Source organism: Coenobita brevimanus, chromosome 14 (genome assembly GCF_032717465.1).
Source record: "Coenobita brevimanus isolate Jiangsu-jjx chromosome 14, ASM3271746v2, whole genome shotgun sequence".
Lineage (NCBI taxonomy): Eukaryota > Metazoa > Arthropoda > Malacostraca > Decapoda > Coenobitidae > Coenobita > Coenobita brevimanus.
The window spans coordinates 60,337,718-60,355,539 of NC_136967.1; the positions used below are offsets into that span (position 1 = coordinate 60,337,718).

At 42.8% G+C, this 17,822-nt stretch overlaps 2 protein-coding genes across 4 annotated transcripts in view; one reads left to right on the forward strand and one right to left on the reverse strand.

The window, feature by feature from the left end:
• Window positions 1-2,755: 2,755 nt before the first annotated feature.
• Window positions 2,756-4,386, reverse strand: LOC145390421 (uncharacterized). Its single transcript, XM_080265350.1, has 4 exons — window positions 3,914-4,386; window positions 3,616-3,823; window positions 3,055-3,354; window positions 2,756-2,938 (listed from the first exon to the last, which is right to left on the reverse strand). The coding sequence occupies exons 1-4, from the start codon at window positions 4,384-4,386 to the stop codon at window positions 2,756-2,758; spliced, it is 1,164 nt and encodes a 387-aa protein (XP_080121476.1).
• Window positions 4,387-5,975: 1,589 nt separating this feature from the next.
• The window catches only part of MAGE (necdin, MAGE family member), a 33,685-nt gene continuing 21,838 nt past the window's right edge, over window positions 5,976-17,822 (forward strand). The window contains exons 1-4 of one of the 3 annotated variants that reach the window (XM_080264970.1): window positions 5,976-6,048; window positions 14,026-14,126; window positions 16,602-16,733; window positions 17,632-17,730. In XM_080264970.1, the coding sequence (XP_080121096.1) occupies window positions 14,106-14,126; window positions 16,602-16,733; window positions 17,632-17,730 (252 nt within the window). In that variant the 5' untranslated portion in view covers window positions 5,976-6,048; window positions 14,026-14,105. Of the gene's footprint in view, window positions 6,049-6,615; window positions 6,754-14,025; window positions 14,127-16,601; window positions 16,734-17,631; window positions 17,731-17,822 lie in introns of those variants that run through there. The other 2 variants (XM_080264965.1, XM_080264976.1) reach the window with 2 other exon arrangements.

Below are 17,822 nucleotides of genomic sequence, written 5' to 3' on the forward strand. Positions count from 1 at the left end.
CATAAAATGATCCACAGGTATACATGGCGAGTGATGAGAAGGGTGGGTGGTGAACTGAATGAAAGGAAGGCAATGATTGATTATGTGTGTGTGGATGAAAGGATGCGAAGATGTATATTGATGCAAGAGTTTATAGAGGTTGGGGGAGTGGCCTTTCTGACCACTACTTGGTGGTGGCCAGAATTAGGATGCAAGTAAGATGGAGGAATAGAAGAAGGGAAAGACGAGAGAAGGAGTAGTTGCAAGGGAGAGTGGAAAGGTTACAAGAGGATGAGAAAAAGGCAGAGTATAAGAGAGAAGTGGAGGAACGATTGGGCAAATATGAATTGGAGCAGATGGGAGACGTGGAAGGTGTGTGTAAGATATTTACAGAAGAAATATGTGCAGCATGTGATGTGGTGTGTGGAAGGAAGAGAAGACGGAGGGGGGTGCAAGGAACAGCGTGGTGGACTGAAGAGGTGAAACGGGCTGTGGCACAAAAGAAGAAAGCATACAATGAATGGATGAGAAATAGGGGCGTGGAAGAAGTTGAGAGGCAGAAGAGAGAGTTATATGTGGAAAGGAAGAGAGAGGTGAAAAGATTAGTAAGAGAGAGTAAGAAGAGAGTGGATGAGGAATTTGGAAGGAATTTGAGTGTAAAGTGGAGGGACTGTAAGAAAATGTTCTGGAGAGAAGTGAAAAGAGTAAGACAGGGTGGAAGTGAAGTTAGCAGGGGAGTGAAAGATAAACATGGTAGATTACTAGTGGAGAAGGGAGAAAAAGTGAGCAGATGGAGAGAACACTTTAAGGAACTGTTGAACGTAGAGGATGGAAGTAATGCGAGTATAAGTGGCTGGGGAATGGCTGGGAGAAGGAGGGAGGTGAGAAGACAGGTAGAAATCAGTAGGATAGAGGTTGTGGAAGCAATGAAGAAAGTTAAATCGGGGAAAGCCCCAGGAATTGATGGAGTGTGTGGTGAGATGCTGAAGCATGGGGGAGAGATAGTAGTAGAATGGATGTGGAAGATGTGCAGATTGGCCTGGGAGGAAGGTAGAGTCCCGGAGGATTGGAAGTCAGGTATAATTATTCCCTTGTACAAAGGAAAAGGGGAAAAAGAAGTGTGTGGTAATCATAGGGGCATTTGTCTTCTTAGTATAATAGGAAAAGTGTATGGTAGGATACTTATAGACAGAGTTAGAGAAAGAACAGAGAAATTAGTTGGAGAAGAACAGGGAGGCTTTAGGAAGGGAAGAGGTTGTGTAGATCAGATATTCATTCTTAGATCTTTAGTGGAAAAGTTTCTAGAGAAGGGAAAGAAGTTGTATGCGGCTTTCATGGATTTGGAGAAAGCATATGACAGGGTGGATAGACAAGGATTGTGGAAAGTGTTAAGAATATATGGAGTAGATGGGAAGTTGTTGAATGCTGTGAAGAGTATGTATGATGGTGCTAAGGCTGCAGTGCGTGTGGATGGTGAACTAAGTGAATTTTTCTCTTTGAAAGTTGGTTTGAAACAGGGATGTGTCATGTCTCCATGGTTGTTCAATCTGTACATGGATGGGGTAATAAAAGAGGTACAAGGTAGGGTAGTGGATGTTGGAGTGGCCCTGGTGAGAGAGGATAGTGTTTGGAAACTCCCTGTACTGTTGTTTGCAGATGATACTGTGTTGTTGAGTGAAGATGAAGGGGAGATGCAAGGCTTGGTGGATGAGTTTGAGAGAGTGTGTAAGAAACGGAACCTAAAGGTGAATGTAGGGAAGAGTAAAGTGATGGTCTTTGAGAGAGGTGAAGTCAGTGAATGTATAGCGAGGTTGGATGGTGAGGAATTGGAAAATGTGAGTACGTTTAAGTATTTGGGTAGTGTGATGAGTAAGGATGGAGGTTTTGAGGGTGAAGTGCTTGAAAGGGTACAGCAGGGAAGAAAGGTTGCTGGTTCCTTGAAAGCAGTGATAAGAAACAGGGAAGTGAGCATGGAAGTAAAAAAGTTACTACATGACAGTATTGTGATACCAACTCTAACGTACGGAAGTGAAGCTTGGACGTTGTTGGAAGGACACAAGTCAAGAGTGAGAGCAGTGGAAATGAGTTATTTAAGAGGAGCTTGTGGAGTCACGTGGAGAGACAGGCTGACGAATGAGGATATAAAGGAGCGTTGTGGTGTTGATGTGGATGTGATAGGAAGCGTTGTGAGGAACACACTGAGGTGGTTTGGCCATGTGGAGAGGATGGAGGGTGAAAGACTGACGAAGAGAGTGTATGTGAGTGAGGTGGAGGGTGGAAGAGGGAGGGGGAGACCGAGGATGAGATGGAGGGATGGGGTGGAGAGGTATATGAGAGAGGGGGGTGTGAGTTGGGAGCAGGGTAGTGAAATGGCGGGGGACAGGGCGACTTGGAGGCGATTTGTTTGTAATTCACCCCAAACGGGATTGAGGCGTCTGGCAATAGATATATATATATATATATATATATATATATATATATATATATATATATATATATATATATATATATATATAGCTAAAACTCCATGGGACAGGGCGTCCACAACCGTGTTCAGGTCCCCACTGATATGCTGGATGTTAGCAGAAAACTCTGATATGAAGGCTAGCTGTCTTGCCACCCGAGGAGACCAATTATCCCCTTTCTGACTCATGGTGTAAATAAGGGGTTTATGGTCTTTGAGGGTGGTGAATTCTCTACCTTCCAGAAGGTGCCTGAAATGCCTGACTGCCTCATATACAGCCAACAACTCCCTGTCGAAGGCACTGTATTTGCACTAGGCAGGGTTAAGGCGCTGGCTGAAGAATGCGACAGGCACATTTGTACCTGTGATTTGTTGTTGTAGGACTGCACCCACTGCTTCGGCAGAGGCGTCTGTGGTGTCATGGGGGTATCTGGTGATGGGTATGCTAGCGGGGTGCGGTGGTGATGTGGTTTTTGAGGGTATTGAAGGCATGGTCTGATTGTTCGTTCCACTCAACAGGTTTGGAGGATGTCTTTCGTCCCCTTCAGGAGATCGTTAAGGGGGGCTAGAGTGGATGCGGCATTTCTAAGGAATCTGTGATAATAACTGACCATTCCCAAGAACCCCCTGAGCCTGCGTGGTGTAGCCAGGTGTGGAAAGTCCTTAATGGCGTCCACCTTCTGCGGGAGGGGCGTGATACCTGTGGCTGATACCCTGTGGCCCAAGAAATCCAATTCGTCTGCACTGAGGATACACTTCGCCAGGTACACACACAGCCCGTAGTCCTGCAGGCATTGGAACAGCATTTGGAGATGTGTTTTGTGCTGCACATGGGAATCAGAAGCGATGAGGATGTCATTGTTGTACACCATGACGAAATCTAACCCCCTGATAACCTGGTCCATAAATCTCTGAAACGTTTGTGTGGCATTTCTGAGGCCTAAATTCATCCTTGTGTATTCAAAAAGGCCAAAGGGGGTGGTTACTGCAGTCTTGGGGATGTCCTTCTCCGCCACAGGGATTTTAGTGGAATGCCCTGACTAGATCGATCTTGGAAACTACTCGATGACCTTCCAGTTGATGGTGGAAATCCTGGATGTGGGGAATGAGGTATTTATTGGGAACTGTCATCGCATTCAGTGCCCTGTAGTCCCCACATGCTCTCCACTCACCTTACTGTGCCTTAGAAACCATGTGTAGAGGGGATGCCCAACAGCTTGATGAAGGCTGAATGGTGCCCTCGTCGAGCATCGCCTGAAACTCCTTCTCTGCTGCCTGACGATGTTCTGGGGGAAGAAATCTGGGACGGGCGAAACAGGGCGGCCTGGAAGTGGTGATGCAATGCTCTTCACCATGGTCTGTGCGGCCGTGATTGAGAGTCTGAGAGGTCAAGAGGGGAAACTGGTGTAGTATGGAATCGTATGAGGACTCCTGACGAAGGTGTGTAATGGGTGGGGATTACCAGCACACCTGGTTACTTGGATGGACGAGTTTGAGGGTCTGTGATATAGATTCCGTCCTCTGGTATCCACTAACAAGTCATGTACCTCCAAGAAGTCGATGCCGATAATGGGTTGATTAACGTCTGCGACAAGGAACGGCCAAGTACATGACACTGATTGGGCAAGTGCCACATGACGGGATTCCATGCTGTATGTGGCTATGGGGGTGCCGTTTGCTGCAATCAGGTCAAATGCGGCCTGCTGAGTCGTTTTGTGATCAGAAGTAGGAGGGACTATACTGAATGAGGCTTCAGTGTCAATAAGGTATTTTGTGCCGGAGATGGCGTCTTTAACCCATAGCAGTTCCCTGGAGCCAGTGGAACGTGGCGTGACTTTGGGTGTGCTGATAATGACGGGACATTTGGTGTGTGTGGCGGGAAACACTACTGGGATTGTCTCTCGCCGTATATGTTTCCCATGAATATGCAAGGTGGTGCACATTGTCTAGCTTACATGCCAAAGCGCTTGTGATAGGTACACAACACGAAATCGTCCCTTGCTGTTTGGGGATTGGCATTACGACCACAGTTCACTAGGGGAACATTTTGGAACACTGAGGGGCTGGGGAATGATTTGCAACACTGGGGGTCTGAGTGGTGAAGCCACTTATTTTACTTTTCATTTTGTCTATTCTGTTTGTTAAATTTGTTAATAAGGTACACAGCTCTGACATGGAACCGTTTTTGTTAGCAACACTATTCACTGACACCACTGTTTCACAAGGGGTAGCACTGGGGGCTGTGACGGGGGGAAAAGAGCAGTGTGCACTTACTGGATAGGTAGCGTAATGTGTTGAGTTTCGTATAGAGTGTCCGCCCTCTCGATGAACTCAGCAAGGGACGTGCCAGGGCCCAGGGATGCTAGGTGAAGGCAGAAGTCTGGTGGCATGAGCTGGAGGAGTCGGTGTCGGAGGAGGTCATCTGATAAGGTGGCCCCAGCTGCCGTGAGAGTGGCTTGAATGTGGGCAAGGAGGGCCGAGGGGCGCTGCTGTTGGGAGCGAATTGCATCCAGCTCCATTAAAAGTGCCTGCTTCTATTTGTCCAGGGTCCGCAGCAGAATCTCCTTCATGGTTTTATATTTGTGCTCTGTAGGTGGTTCCAGGAGTACGTCCTGCACAAGGGCAGCTACGAGTTGGGAGAGTGCGGACAACTGCTCTGAATTTGTCGTCATCACTGGTATCTTCAGGCCACGCGGCATCAACTTGTGTAAACCAGGTGTTAATATCACACGTGAATGTAGGAAGGCTAGACGGATGTGTGTTAAGGTATCCATGTTCTTTAAACACTCCGGGAAGTCACCACTGTGGCGTTTTAGTTATGGGTATATTGTACTAGGGCTACACCAAGGCAAATGGTAAGGATAGATAAACACACATGTGATGGAAAGAAATAGACAGGGCAGTGATTATTGACTTAGAACAATACAGAGTTATTACATGACGTCAAGTAGTAGATAATTACATTTACAGCATGTGTAAATCAATTTAGATAGATAGTTACAGACTAAAATTTGAGCATTGAATTTAGTGAGGAACGGTAGTGCTGAGCTGATGCGTTTACGTGTATTGTATAATTATGCAAAGTCGTACCGCGTGGCCAGATTTACCAAGAGAGACGGAGAGCGGGCAGGGAGTTAGCCAGGTGAAGTCAAGAGAAGAAAAAGGGGCGCGGGCTAGTTCGTTCGTTCGAAGATTTCTTGCACATATAGTGCAGGCCGGGCCATACATTAGCCCGGTCAGTGGGGTATAGGCTGGTTAAAACATAGTAAGTGGGGAGGACAGGACCTGGGGATTGCCCAGCACACACGTCCTGTTTCCCGCCCGCTTGGTGTTAAACCCCTTAATGAGGTAGGCGGAGCACAGGTACGCCTAGGTCGTCTGAATGGGCAAATTTGGTTGGTTTAGGCACCACATACCGACGAGTAGGAATGAGAGATCGAATATTATTGGTAGCGGCACTAGTACAGGTTAGGAGGGATGGGAAATTGAATACTATTTTTATAGGCCTATTGGTAGCGGCACGAGTAACCACGCTAAAAACAAAGTGGGGAAAAACCACGAGGGGCCACGCGGGAAGGAAACCACGTGTTTAGGTGAAATGCAAGGTACACCATGAATATAACTTTGTGGTGTAATATACGTCACACAGTCACAGGTTATAAACTTAACAAACGGGGGTATGGATTTTGCCCCACACTTCCCTCAAAAAACACTCTTCTATACAATCAGTGGGCATAAAATCACGCTCTGTAATAATTATTAGCTATAGAATTCGTTGAAAGATGTAAATGGATATTTAAGGTACCGTATATGTGTGGACAGACCAATCCGAGAAGCAGACGTAGACTTAAGGTGCCATCGCAGCTCTCCGTTATTAGAGTTTATAACAGCACCTTTCCATAGTATTTTCACTATAAAGGTAGATGATACCAAGACATGGAGGAGTTTACAGACAGACCCATGGCCTCGGCCTTGGACAGGCCAATCCGAGAATAAGAAGGAGAAGCAGACGACGCAAGGTTCCATCGCAGCTCAGTTATTACAAAATTAAAGAGTTAATAATAGCACCTTTTACTGATGGAATGAACAAAAATAACACAAATATATGGTCTGAGTATAATGATAATAGAGTCCAGTGTCAAATAATCCTTACTTCTATACTCTCGTATGATCATACCCTCATTGCCTCTCCGTTTCCGCGGGCCTTAGTAAACATTGGCATTTGCAGCAGTCGGCGATTACCGTAGATAAGTTCGTATATTGCACTGATATAGGAGTTGGGTGATACTTTGAACATCCATTTGGATACCGTAAGTGGTCTGTTCATTTTAGCTGAATGAAATACCATGCATTGTTTAACGTGGCTTATATTGGGTTCAGGGCCTTGGTGTGTGTGTCTTATTGCAAGTTTCGGTATGATAGTAATGCTTCATATTGGTAAAATATGGAACAGAATTTAAGAGAGCATCTTATAGGTTTTTATAAGTGCTGCTAGGAATGTAGGGTTTAAAGAAAGAGATACAATCCTCATACAACCACAATTACTGATTCCAAGGGTAATTTTTCATTGATTTCATTCATCCAACCACAGAATTTCGGGAGCCAAATCTGGTGAAAATCTAGGAGACCGTATGCACATAATTTACAATTCTAGTTTATCATCAGTATGCTGTAATGTAATGGTCACAGTGATTGGTTCTAAAAGTTGCTGAAATATGTAGTTTTTGAATATTAATAATAAAACATTGTCAATTTTATATGCAAATAGTGGCAGATGGTTAGGGAAATAACAGAGGAATTAGTTGGAAAAGAACAGGGAGGCTGTAGGAAGGGAAGAGGTTGTGTAGATCAAATATTCATTCTTAGATTTTTAGTGGAAAAGGGTCTAGAGAAGGGAAAGAAGTTGAATGCGACCTTCATGGATTTGGAGAAAGCATATGACAGGGTGAATAGACAAGGATTGTGGAAAGTTTTCAATATATGGAGTACGTGGGAAGTTGTTGAATGCTGAGAAGATTATGTATGAGAGTGCTTAGGCTGCAGTGCGTGTGGAAAGTGAACTGGGTGAATTTTTCTATTTGAGGGTTGGGTTGAAACAGGAATGTGTCATGTCTCCATGGTTGTTCAATCTGTATATCGATGGGGTTATAAAAGAGTTACAAAATAGGGCAACTGGATGTTGGAGTGGCCCTAATGAGAGAGGGCATGTTTGGAAACTCCTTGTACTGTTGTTTGCAGATGATACTGTGTTTTTAAGTGAAGATGAAGGGGAGCTGCAAGGCTTGGTGGATGAGTTTGGGAGTGTGTGTAAGAAACGGAATTTAAAGGTGAATGTAGGGAAGAGTAAAGTTGTGGTCTTCGAGAGAGGTGAAGTCAGTGTTGAGCGAGAGATGATGATTGGAAATACGCTGTTCGAGAAGAAAGATATTTATAAGTATGCATGGGTGAGACCGGAGGGTGGAATGGTTGTGGATAAAGCATTGATGGACCATGTGGTTGTGTCTAGGAATGTAATAGGAAGATTGTTGGATGTGAGAGTTCTGAGAGGGGATGGTGGAGGTATATCTGACCACTACCTGGTGGAGGGAAAGTTAAGAGTAGATAGGGGATGGGTGAGAGCTAGGAGGGTTAGGTGTGGCAGGGAGGTTTTGAAAGTGATTGAGTTGGATAAAAGAGAGAGAATGATAGAGTATCAGGAGAAATTGGAAGATGAGTGGAACGCAGTGAAAGATCAGGAAAATGACAGTGTGGAGGAGGAATGGCAGTTGTTTAAGAGTGCTGTGGTGGGACATGCAGAAGAAGTGTGCGGTGTGAGACGTGTGGGTGGTGGCGTAAGAAAGGGAAGTGAATGGTGGTGTGAGGAAGTAAGTATGGCTGTGGCTGAGAAGAGACATGCATATGAAGTGTGGCTGCAGAGGAAGGATGAGGTGTCATGTGAGAGGTATAAGGAAAAGAGGAACAGGGCGAGAAGGGCTGTGCGTGTTGCTAAAGTGGCAGCAGATGAAAGGTGGGGTAGGTGACTGACTGAGAATTTTCAACAGAATAAGAAAATGTTCTGGAAGGGTGTGAAAGGGAGAGTCTGGGAAGGAAGAGAGAGTTAAAGCAGAGGATGGAAGGATGTTAATTGAGATGGATGCAGTAAGGAAGAGATGAGCAGAGTATTTTGAAAGATTGTTAATTGTAAAGGAGGAAAGAGTGGCTGAGATTGTGGCAGATTGAAGGGTGCAAGGAATAAATGTGTTGGGAGAGTTGAATGATTCTTTGATCATGAAGGAGGAAGTGGAGAAGGCAGTAAAGGAGATGAAAACAGGGAAAGCTGCAAGTATGGATGGGTGTACTGTGGAATGCCTGAAGGGTGGTGGAGTGACTATTGTTGACTGGTTAGTAAGATTGTTGAATGTGTGCATTGTGGAAGGTATGGTGCCAATTGACTGGGCAAGCACTTGTGTGGTCCTGTTGTATAAAGGCAAGGGTGATAAGTATGAATGTACTAGCTTTAGGGGTATAAGTCTGTTGAGTGTTGTAGGTAAGGTGTATGGTAGAGTGTTAATTATGAGAGTTAGAAAGGGTACAGAGGGAGTGATTGGTGATGAGCAGTGTGGCTTTAGGAGAGGGAGGGGATGTGTGGATCAGGTGTTTGCTGTGAGACAAGTGTGTGAAAAGTATTTAGCGAAAGGCAAGGATGTGTTTTGGGCATTCGTGGATTTAGAGAAAGCTTACGAAAGAATTGATAGGGAGGCTTTGTGGACTGTTTTAAGATTGTATGGACTTGATGGTAGGTTACTAAAAGGGATGAAAAGTTTTTATGTAAATAGTAGAGCGTGTGTAAGAGTGGGTAATGCTGTGAGTGATTGGTTTCCCGTGAGAGTGGGGCTGCGACAGGGATGTGTGATGTCGCCTTGGTTGTTTAATATTTATATGGATGGTGTTGTAAGGGAGGTGAATGCAAGAGTTTGAGGTGGAGGTCAGAGTCTGGTGAATGTTGATGGTGGAGAGTGGAATCTGAAGCAGCTGCTGTTTGCAGATGATACTGCATTGGTGGCTGATTCAGAGGAGAGATTGAGACAGTTGGCAGAGGAGTTTGGAAGGGTGTGTGAGAGGAGGAAATTGAAAGTAAATGAGAATAAGAGTAAAGTGATGAAGTGTACGAGGATGGTAGATGGTAGGGGGATGAATATAGTTTTGAATGGTGAGTTGCTTGAGGAGATAGAGTGTTTTAAATATAGAGGGTCACATGTTGCTGTGGATGGAAGATTAGATGCAGAAGTGAAGTTTAGAATGAATGAAGTAGGTAAGGTGCTGGGAGGAATGAAGAAGTGTTTAGATGTCGTTCACTTAGAATGGATGTAAAGAGAAGGCTGTATGAGGGTGTTGTGGTACCAACTGTATTATATGGGGCTGAAACATGGAATATGGGTGTAGCAGAGAGGAAAAGTTTGAATGTAATGGAGATGAGGTGTCTGAGGAGTATGTGTGAAGTGATGCGTATGGATCGAGTGCGAAATGATGAAGTGCGAAGGAGAACTGGAGTTGTTCAGGAGATGGCTGGTAGAGTTGAGCAGAGGGTGTTGCGACGGTTTGGGCATATGGAGAGAATGGATAATGAGCGATTGGTGAAAAAGGTAACTAGATCTGAGGCGTAAGGCTGAGAGGGAGACTACGAATAGGATGAATGGACAGTGTGAAGAGAGCGCTGGATGCGAGAGGGATGTCTGTTGAGCAAGGAAGAGTGGCTGTGCGTGACAGAAATAAATGGAGAGAAATTGTGAATGAATAAATGATGACACAGCCCTGAGGGGATATTCTCCCACATTTGGTCTGATCAGCTAGTCAGGTCAGGTGCAGGTAAGGGGATGGGTCTGTTATGATGTGGCAGGGGTAAACCAGCTCTACTGTCGGGCCCTGCTGCGGATGTCACGATTGCACTGCGCAGTTGACCCTTGTGTGGTGTGATGCAGTGAGGATCTGTTCCTTCTCCCCTTTGGGGCTAAGATGCAAATGAATGTGTTTGAATGGATGAGTAATGGGGAGTGTGACGTCCTGTCTCGGCTACCTCCCTTTCCTTGGGTAAAGCAGCCTAGGTACAGTATACAGATAGATAGATAGATAGACAATACCTCAAAAATAATATAGCATAACTTTCATTCGTCCATAAAGGTACATAAAACTGATATTTACTCATCTTAGGGGAAAAAAAAAAAAAGGAAAACTAAAGACAGTAGCATACAATGAAGTAGAACCATGAATACATGCTTTTCATAACCTTGTTATTCTGTTGATGAAAAAATAGTACATATCTTCAATCAAAATCACATATATTTTGTAGAAATACACATGGACGATATATACACAGGAAAAAAAAAAAAAAGTTGCCTATTTGGAAACTGGAGTAAGCATTCATGTCTTAACTGAAAAAGAGTTGAGACATATACAAGCATAATATAATTACGCACTACTTAGAAGTTAGAATTCCACTGAAATGTTTGGTATTATGCCTTGGTAAAAAGAAATATCTATCTATCTATCTATAGCCCGACGCCCTAATCCTGCAAAGGGTGGCCGCAGACAAAACGCCTCCAAGTCACTCTGTCACCCACCATCTGACTACCCTCCCCCCAACTCACCCCCCCCTCCCTCATATACCTCTCAACTCCATCCCTCCACCTCATCCTCGGTCTACCCCTCCCTCTCCCTCCCTCCACCTCACCTACATACACCCTCTTAGTCAGTCTTTCATTCTCCATTCTCTCCACATATCCAAACCACCTCAGTGTATTTCTCCTAATCTTCTCAACCACATCCACATGTACCCCACAACGTTCCTTCACTTCTTCCTTCACTCCTTCATTGTGACCTTATTTCCACTAAACGTTATCCATCACAGAACAGGTTTACAAGTAGATTAACCCTCTGACAGGGCTAATGACAGTACAACATTTGTTATATTATTTGAGTAACCCTAGACGATTATACTTGGCAGATATAAAACTACAGGTACTAAAAGGGTTTAACTACTGTACTCGATTACCACTTTTGATGGCAGTGGTGTCCCATTCCAGAAATTTGGACATTTTCCTGATTCTGATCCAAGATTTCCCTAGATTTCCCAAAATATTTCCACTTCCCTAGATTTGTCACTAAAACCATTCAAATTCTCTAGTCTGGTGAAATTTCCTCCAAAAGTGGGAGTTCTGGTATACAGGTACAACCCAGAAACCAAAGCACAGTCATCCCATTGGAAGCATGCAGGGTTGCCTTCACCAAAAAAGTAAAAAAAAAAAGCACAACTGCTCCACAGCAAAGTGATATGCGTGTTAAGTTTTTTTATAATGTGGTCTCGTGCATCAAGAATACACACCAGAATGTCAGACTGTCAACAAACATTACTACCTCGATGTTATCCATCATCTTCATGATGCAGTTCGACAGAAGAGACCAGACTTTAGGAAAGCGGGAAGTTGGAAGCGGCATCACAACAACACCCCTGCCCATTCTCCACTGATGGAGGAATTTTTGGCCAAGCACAACATTTAGCAGGCCTGGCAGGCTCCCTACTCACCAGACATGGCTCTGTGTGACTTTTGGTAATTCCCCAAGCTCAGAACTCCACAGAAGGGTTCCTGCTTTGAGACGAAAGAAGAGATCATGACGAATGCGACGAAGCACCGGCAGGAGAAACCAAAAACCGACACTGAAAAATGTTTCAGGCCGTGGAAAGAACACTAGGTTATGTGTGTCAGGTCAGAAGAGGCCCACTTTGAAGGGGATTAATGTCCTAGCTCAGCAGGTTAGCTATTTATTTTTTTTAAAGCCTAAGATCGGATATTTTCTGAACAGACCTCGTATTCTTAAAAATATTTTGCATAGCTACTGTTGGTAGGCTAACCTGTTATGTGTAGTTTAGTGAAAGCAGCTGTCATATGCCTTGGATAAAAAGCATCAGCTTTTAAAGTTTCTCCAATTGACTTTTTGGCCTTATAGGCTCATAGAGAATGTGATGAAATAATTGTGTACAGTAATCCCTGTACTTTCCGGATGCCCACTTTCCGGGCTTCCCCACTTACTGGATATTGTGGGCCTGGACTTTCGGAACCCAAAAATGGCCAAAAAAAAAAAAGAAAGAAAAAATCCCCCCAATATCTGAATTTTTTCCCACCCATGATTGAAATTGCTGTGCGGCGCTGAACAGCTGTCACACCACGAATCCTCACCTCTTCCTTCCTCTCCCCTCCCCCCTCCCTTGTCAGGGTTGCCATTTGGTATTTTTCATTACCAAATGTGAGCCAATTTGATCGTGAAATATTCGTTTGGTACCGTAATTAATCAGAGTAATGCATTACCAAACGGATTTTTCACATGTATGAGGATACACAGGATGGAGATGGTGGATTGTTTGCTCTCTCTGATTAGTCTGCTAACGTACATAGCGTGAAAATAATCAACATGCTGTTAATTACAAGAAGAGTGATTACATGTATTTCCACTTGTATATATAATTAGTGAAGAATAAATGCTAGCTTTACGAATTTGGTAATGAAGAGTTAAATTTGGTAATGAAAATTGAGGAGTTTGGTAATGTGGCCATTGCGATCTGGCAACTCTGTTTCCCCCTCACCAACACCCAAACAGTTATTGCCTAACTTCGATCGCGAGTGGTAGCTTTTCATAATGGAAGCCACACGTGCTCATTTTTTTGTGAATAAACAGTGAATAAACTGCAATACTTCGCCACTAGACCACACGGAAATTTACAGTGTTGTGCAGTGTTAAGAAATTAGGAATTTAGAGTGCAAAGGATTAACTATGGAGTGCAAACCTGGCGGTTGAAACTGGCCTGATGCAGTTAACAATGTGCAGTGAAACAGTTATAACTTACAGTGCAAAGAATTACTGTAAGTGCAACATAAACTGGATTACTGTACGTGCTTCAAGAGCATTGTCACCACTGCCAAAACCTTACAAATGTGCTGTAAGTACCCTGGCAGAGGTACAGTCACTTCTACAGTAATTCCTCATTCTTTGGTTCCTTTTCACTTATTTCATGCTTTATGTCCATTATTGGTGTGAATAGGGTCTTAAATAGGCGTTATGCATGTCCAGTAGGGAGTTATTCAGGTGGCTTTCAAAGTTAGGCTGGGTTAGGGTCCCTAAGTACCAGTCCAGCAGGCAGGGTCCCACTTTCCGGACATGCCTTTGGCTCTATTACATCGGATAGTGGAGGGATTACTGTATAGATTTACAGATAGATAAATCAGTTTTCCATTACAGCTGTCTGAAATAAAGGTATTTCAGCTAGTCAGAAAAAAGGTGTGTTTTATAGAAAGACTAAATGCTGTACAGTATATGGGTATCAGATGGAGGAGGGCATGCTGAAATATGGATATAAAAATTTCTAGGTCAAAATCTACTCCACTTAAACAGTAATTATCATCAATGAAAAAAGGGCGAGAAATTCAATTTGGTCCTCTGTTCAGATATGTTTCAGTCAGAGCTGCATCCTGTACTGAGATTCTGCAAAACACACTTTATACAGTACATAATAATATTACATGACTATGCTACTTAATTCTGTTTCTTTTCAGAAACGTGATATTTTGCAGTAAAGTACTGGTCGTAGTACAGTATCTTTACTGGCCGTCTTCTTCCCTCATACTTGTTGAGAATGCCTCGGCAATATGTAGAGGTAAGTCTTCAAGGGTGATATAGGTATACCTGTATGTGTATGTACCTGTATATACAGTATATATATATACTGTATATATATATATATATATATATATACACACACACATACAGGGAGGTCCCGAAGATACAAGCAGGTAGGTTCCATTTGGCATAGTCGTATAATGAATTCTTGTATAACGAAATGCATAACCAATGGTCAAATATTGGTTGGGTTCCAGGACCCCATCAAAAGTAAGTTTTCAAGCTAGAATATACGATACCAAACACAGCAGACATATTTTTATTGCTGAACTGCCAAGAAAGCAATCTGAAAGAGTAAATAGTATGCAGATAACATGACTGCACATTTAATTAAACACATAAAACATGCATAACACCCATCTATAGGTGATAATGTTGTGTTGGAGGTGGGAAGCTGGCGGTCACCAGCTGAGCAATCCTGCTTTTTCTCTCCAAGGTTTGAGAGAAAACGGCAGTGACTGCGTGTGCTGGGATGATTGAGTTAGAATCCTCCCACCTCACCTCAGACTCAATGTCGTATTATTGAATTTTTGAGATCGTTTATTGAAAATAGGCCCTGATTTACTCAGGTCATATTGTTGGTTTCTCATATATTGAGTGGTCGTATAATGGGTCCTATTTACCTACATATGTATATACAGTATATTGTGTATATATATATATATATATATATATATATATATATATATACTGTATATATATGTATATATACAGTAATCTCTCTACTATCTGATGTAATAGAGCCAAAGGCATATCCGGAAAGCGGTCCCATCCGGAAAGTGGGCCCTTAGCTGCTGGACTGGTACTTAAGGACCCTAACCCAGCCTAACTTTGAAAGCCACCTAAATATTTCCCTACCAGACATGCATAGCACCTATTTAAACCTATTTAAGACCCTGTTCACACCAATAATGGACATAAAGCATGAAATAAAAGGAACCAAAGAATGAGGAATTAGAAGTGACTACCTCAGCCAGGATACTTACAGCACATATGTGGCTGGCTTTTCTAAGGTTTTGGCAGTGGTGAAAATGCTCTTGAAGCACGTACACTAATCCAGTGTTTTGCTGCACTTAGTTCTTTGCACTGTGAGTTATAATTGTTTAACACTGCACATTGTTCTTACCTGCACCACTCCAGTTTAAACCGCCAGTTTCAACCGCCAATTTGCACTCCACAGTCAATCCTTTGCACTCTAAATTCTAATTTCGTAACACTGCACAACACTATAAATTCCCATGTGGTCTAGTGGCAAGGTATTGCAGTTTATTCACTGTTTATTCACAAAAATGAGCACGTGTGGTTTCCATTGCGATAGGCATCTACTCGCCATTGAAGTTAGGCAATAACTGTTTGGGTGTTGGTGACGGGGAAACAGAGTTGCCAGATCGCAATGGCCACATTACCAAACTCCTCAATATTCAATACCAAATTTAACTTTTCGATATCAAATTCTTAAAGCTAGCATTTATTCTTCACTAATTATATATACAAGTGGAAATACATGTAATTACTCTTCTCATAATTAACAGCATGTTGATTATTTTCATGCTATGTTGGCTAGCAGATTAATCAGAGAGAGCAAACAATCCATCATCTCCATCCTGTGTATCCTCATATTTGTGAAAAATCCGTTTGGAAATGCATTATTCTGATTCATTACCAAACGAATTTATCATTACCAAATTGGCCCACATTTGGTAATGAAAAACACCAAATGGCAACTCTGACAGCGGAGGGGGAAGGGGGGAGGAAGGAAGGGGTGAAGGGGCCGTGGTGTAAACCAGCTGTTCGGTGCTGTGCGGCACTTTCAGATTATGGGTGGGAAAAAATTCGGATGGGGGGGGGATTTTTTTTTTTTTTTTTTTTTGGCCATTTTTGGGTTCTGAAGGTCCAGGCCCACAATGTCTGGTAAGTGGGGTGTCCGGAAAGTGGGCGTCTGGAAAGTATGGGGATTACTGTATATATATATAGATAGATAGATAGATAGATAGATATAGATATATGGTGTACAGTTGTTGATCAACCCTAGTGTTTGTATGTCTGAAGAGGCCTGTCAACCACAGGCAAACAACCACCCCTTAAGAGCTATCCCATACAATAAACCAATGTTCCTGTGTGGCCACTAGCACCTCGCCATAATCAGGTGTGGGGAAAATGTGGTACCGTACTTATGTTTTGGTCATGTTCTTTAGGGTATGCTTATGGTAGTTTATAAGAGTACACTACAGTACTGTGCAGTGTAAATGTTATGTCTTAGGTTTCAAAAGTACAGTATAGGATGTGCTGTAATTGAAGTACAGTACTGGGTAAAATACTTCCTTTTTTGGGGTACCAGTACACCTTATGTCATGATCTTGCATCATTTCACTTCTCAGTCCTCTATTCTAAAGGTCCCTGCAATCGTATCCCCAAATAAAGAAGTACAATGATTAATGTTATTTTGTTACAGGTGAGTAGTGATGATGGAGATGATGACTACAAGCCACCAACACAATCCCAAGGGTCACAGCTCATGCCCCAGGAATCTGCCAAACTGGCTGGCAGTATCTGCAACTTCCTTCTTGTGTCAGAGTGTAAGAAGGTTAGTTTGGTGACTTCAGAGAGTGTAAAAATTGCTGTATGAAAGCTTATTGATGGAGCCAGGATGCAGGCATTGCTAGTTCTACAATAGAAGAAGCAGCTGTTTGCAAGACCAAAAAGTCATTTTTTGACTTATTAGCGAATTTTGGAGATTTAAAGGAAGTAGCATTGAGCTACTCAGATAACCATCCCCAGAAGTCATCATTGACTGCAGTAGTTCCTTCTTTCACATTGGTTTTACTCTTTAGGATCTAAGCCTTACTTATGGCATATATGCTGTCGGAATTCCTTTTGGAAGGATTAGCACCAGTATCTCTTTCTGTGGTCTCACTCAGTGCAACTTGGGAAGGAAGAGGGAGCTTATTCTCTTAGACCATCACTGAAAAACTGGGTAAAAATAAATTGATTATACTTTTTTACAGAGGAAAAGCACAATGAAGTGATTATGATTATTTACATAACAGAGATAGTGAGGATTATATACTGTGCTAAGTGTGGTGGTAGAGGGGATGGTAGAGCTGGAGGTGAAGCCCTCTACCCTCCTTCAAGCAAACAAGCATGAGACTTGATGACTGCTGTACAGACTTCAGCAGTGGAGTTTGTTTATGCCAAGTTGGTTGACTTTGTTCCATTCTGAACTGTAGTATCATATCCTTAAAGAGTGTCTACATTTTGCCATGGAAATGTTTCCATTTTAACCATTTTGAAATTTGAGTCCCAAATTGCTGCCAGTGAAATGGACAGGATAAAAAGACTTGTGAACCTAGAGAGTTGACGGGGCTGTTTAATATAATATTTAGTAAAATTAGGTATATGTTATGCTTTTACTAACAATGGATTGTTTTGATTTCTTATAAGATATGTACTTGGCTCTACAATGATGTTGACCTCCTTAACAGATTCCTGCCAAGCGGTCGGACATAAGGAAACTGGTGTTGAAAGATCGTGCCCGCCATTTTAATGCTGTTATGAGAGAGGCAAATGACATCATGGAGAAGGTAAGTTGTATTGTCATTATTTTCATCTTTGTAATCTTCAGTTTGACGTGAGGACCATACATGACATTACAGACAGTAACAGGACTGTCATC

What these genes read in the sequence shown, in the direction of transcription:
- LOC145390421 (XM_080265350.1), bottom strand. Translation starts at nt 4,386, where the DNA reads ATGTGCACCACCTTGCATATTCATGGGAAACATATACGGCGAGAGACA. An exon ending in TCGTCCATCCAAGTAACCAG is followed by an intron (nt 3,824 to 3,913) that starts GTGTGCTGGTAA and finishes TTGACCTCTCAG; the next exon opens with ACTCTCAATCACGGCCGCAC. An exon ending in TCAGGGGGTTCTTGGGAATG is followed by an intron (nt 2,939 to 3,054) that starts GTCAGTTATTAT and finishes ACGAACAATCAG; the next exon opens with ACCATGCCTTCAATACCCTC.